General features: G+C 42.3%; 1 protein-coding gene across 4 annotated transcripts in view; it reads left to right on the forward strand.

Annotated features, from left to right (window-relative positions):
- RBBP5 (retinoblastoma binding protein 5) overlaps positions 1–2,342 on the forward strand; it is a 37,788-nt gene that overhangs the window by 19,696 nt on the left and 15,750 nt on the right. For all 4 annotated transcript variants that reach the window (XM_011957754.1, XM_011957755.1, XM_011957757.1 and 1 more), the window contains one exon: positions 1,287–1,396. In XM_011957754.1, coding sequence (XP_011813144.1) covers positions 1,287–1,396 — 110 coding nt within the window. The remainder of the gene's footprint in view (positions 1–1,286; positions 1,397–2,342) is intronic.

Below are 2,342 nucleotides of genomic sequence, written 5' to 3' on the forward strand. Positions count from 1 at the left end.
CGCTCCCGGCCTAGAAAGGCAATTTTTAAGAAATTGTGATAAAATACACACAGCGTAAATTTTACCATTTCAGCCATATTTAACTGTACAGTTCACTGGTATTAATGTACATTCACTCTGTTGTGCAGTGATCACCATCCATCTTTAGAAATCTTTTCATCTTGTAAAACTGGAATTCTGTACCTGTTGAATCATAATTTCCCATTCCCTGCTCTCTGCCAGCCCCTAGAAACACCCTTTGACCTTCTCTTTTTAAGAATTTGACTACTCCAAGTACCTCATATAGTATTTGCCCTTTTGTGACTGGCTTATTTCACTTAGTTTAATGTCCTCAAGTTTCATCCATGTTGTAGCATGTGTCAGAATTTTCCTCCTTTTCTTTTTTTTTTTTTTTTTGAGACGGAGTCTCCGCCGTCGCCCATGCTGGAGTGCAGTAGTGGCCGGATCTCGGCTCACTGCAAGCTCCGCCTCTCGGGTTCACGTCATTCTCCTGCCTCAGCCTCCTGAGTAGCTGGGACTACAGGCGCCTGCCACCGCGCCCGGCTAGTTTTTTTTTTGTATTTTTTTTTAGTAGTAGAGACGGGGTTTCACCGTGTTAGCCAGGATGGCCTCCATCTCCTGACCTCGTGATCCGCCCGTCTCGGCCTCCCAAAGTGCTGGGATTACAGACTCAATAATACTCCATTTTATGTATATACCACTTTTGTTTATATGGCTTATCTGTCACTGGATAGTTGGGTTGCTTCTATATTTTGGCTATCGTGAATAATGCTAAACATAATATTTTAAGAATAAACTGGGCAGGCGTGGTGGCTCATGCCTGTAATCCCAGCACTTTGGGAGGCTGAGGTGGGCGGATCACCTGAGGTTGGGAGTTTGAGACCAGCCTGACCAACATGGATAAACCCCGCCTCTACTAAAAATACAAAATTAGCCAGGCGTAGTGGCGCATGCCTGTAATCCAGCTACTCAGGAGGCTGAGGCAGGAGAATCTCTTGAACCCAGGAGGCAGAGGTTACGGTGAGCTCAGATTGCACCATTGCACTCTAGCCTGGGTAACAAGAGTGAAGCTCCGTCTCAAAAAAAAAAAAGAAAAACAAAAAATAGATTAAGACCTTGTCTTATTTAAGAAGGCAAAACAGCAATACCAGCTAATCAGGTTAAATATATGGAATAGAGATATTTGCATTTTTACCCAGTCTTTATGCAGTATTAGAAACAAGCCAAATGTAATTACTGTTAGTTATCAGAACACTTACTTTTCTCCCCCCTCCTTTAAACTTTAGATTTTGGTCCTAAAAACAGATTCTCAGGATCTTGTTGCTTCCTTCAGAGTAACAACTGGAACAAGCAATACCACGGCCATTAAGTCAATTGAGTTTGCCCGGAAGGGGAGGTGAGTGAAATCTTACCTTTTTAGGGACAGTTTTAAGAGTGAGTAGACTGCAAAAATACATGGAAATTTGCAGTTTTCATGTATATTAAGCTTTTTTAAATAAGTACTTAAGGTTTTTAGAAACTTACAATATCTGGTTTTTGAGTTCATAACATTTCCTGCAGTAGTTACATCTTCTTTATCTGGAGGTTATCAGGCGGTTACTTTACAGAAAAATAAGTAAGTGGTCAGTGCTTAGAACCAAAATGCCTGGCATATAGTAAGCACTGGGTATATAATAACTATTATTATCATCAGAACTTATGTCATCAAATTCACATTGTAACTGAATACAACCTATTTACCCTTTTAATTTTGGATGTTATTCTGGTAAGGTTGGTTACCTAGTTAGAAGTCATAGAATATATCAACAGAAATAGGAAATAGGTTGTCAGTAAGAGGTAATAGTCCTCCTATTTTGTTTAGGAACACCCATACATGACTTAGAGCAGGGGTCCCCAACCCCCGGGCCACGGACCAGTATTGGCCTATTAGGAACCGTGCCGCACAGCTGGAGGTGAACATTACCACCTGAGCTCTGCCTCCTGTCAGACCAGCAGCAGCATTAGATTCTCACAGGAGCACGGACCCTATTTTGAACTGCACATGTGAGGGATCTAGGTTGTATACTCCTTATGAGAATCTAATGCCTGATGATCTGAGGTGGAACAGTTTCATCCTAAATCCATAACCCTCCTGCCAGCCTGGTCTGTGGAAAAATTGTCTTCCACAAAACGAGTCTGGTGCCAAAAACGTTGGAGATAGCTGACTTAGAGGATATTAATGTTCAAAATTCTCTTGAATTAAGAAAAGGTTGGCCAGGCGCGGTGGCTCAAGCCTGTAATCCCAGCACTTTGGGAGGCCGAGACGGGCGGATCACAAGGTCAGGAGATCGAGACCATCCTGG

Source organism: Colobus angolensis, unplaced genomic scaffold (assembly GCF_000951035.1).
Source record: "Colobus angolensis palliatus isolate OR3802 unplaced genomic scaffold, Cang.pa_1.0 Scaffold449, whole genome shotgun sequence".
Classification (NCBI taxonomy): Eukaryota; Metazoa; Chordata; class Mammalia; order Primates; family Cercopithecidae; genus Colobus; species Colobus angolensis.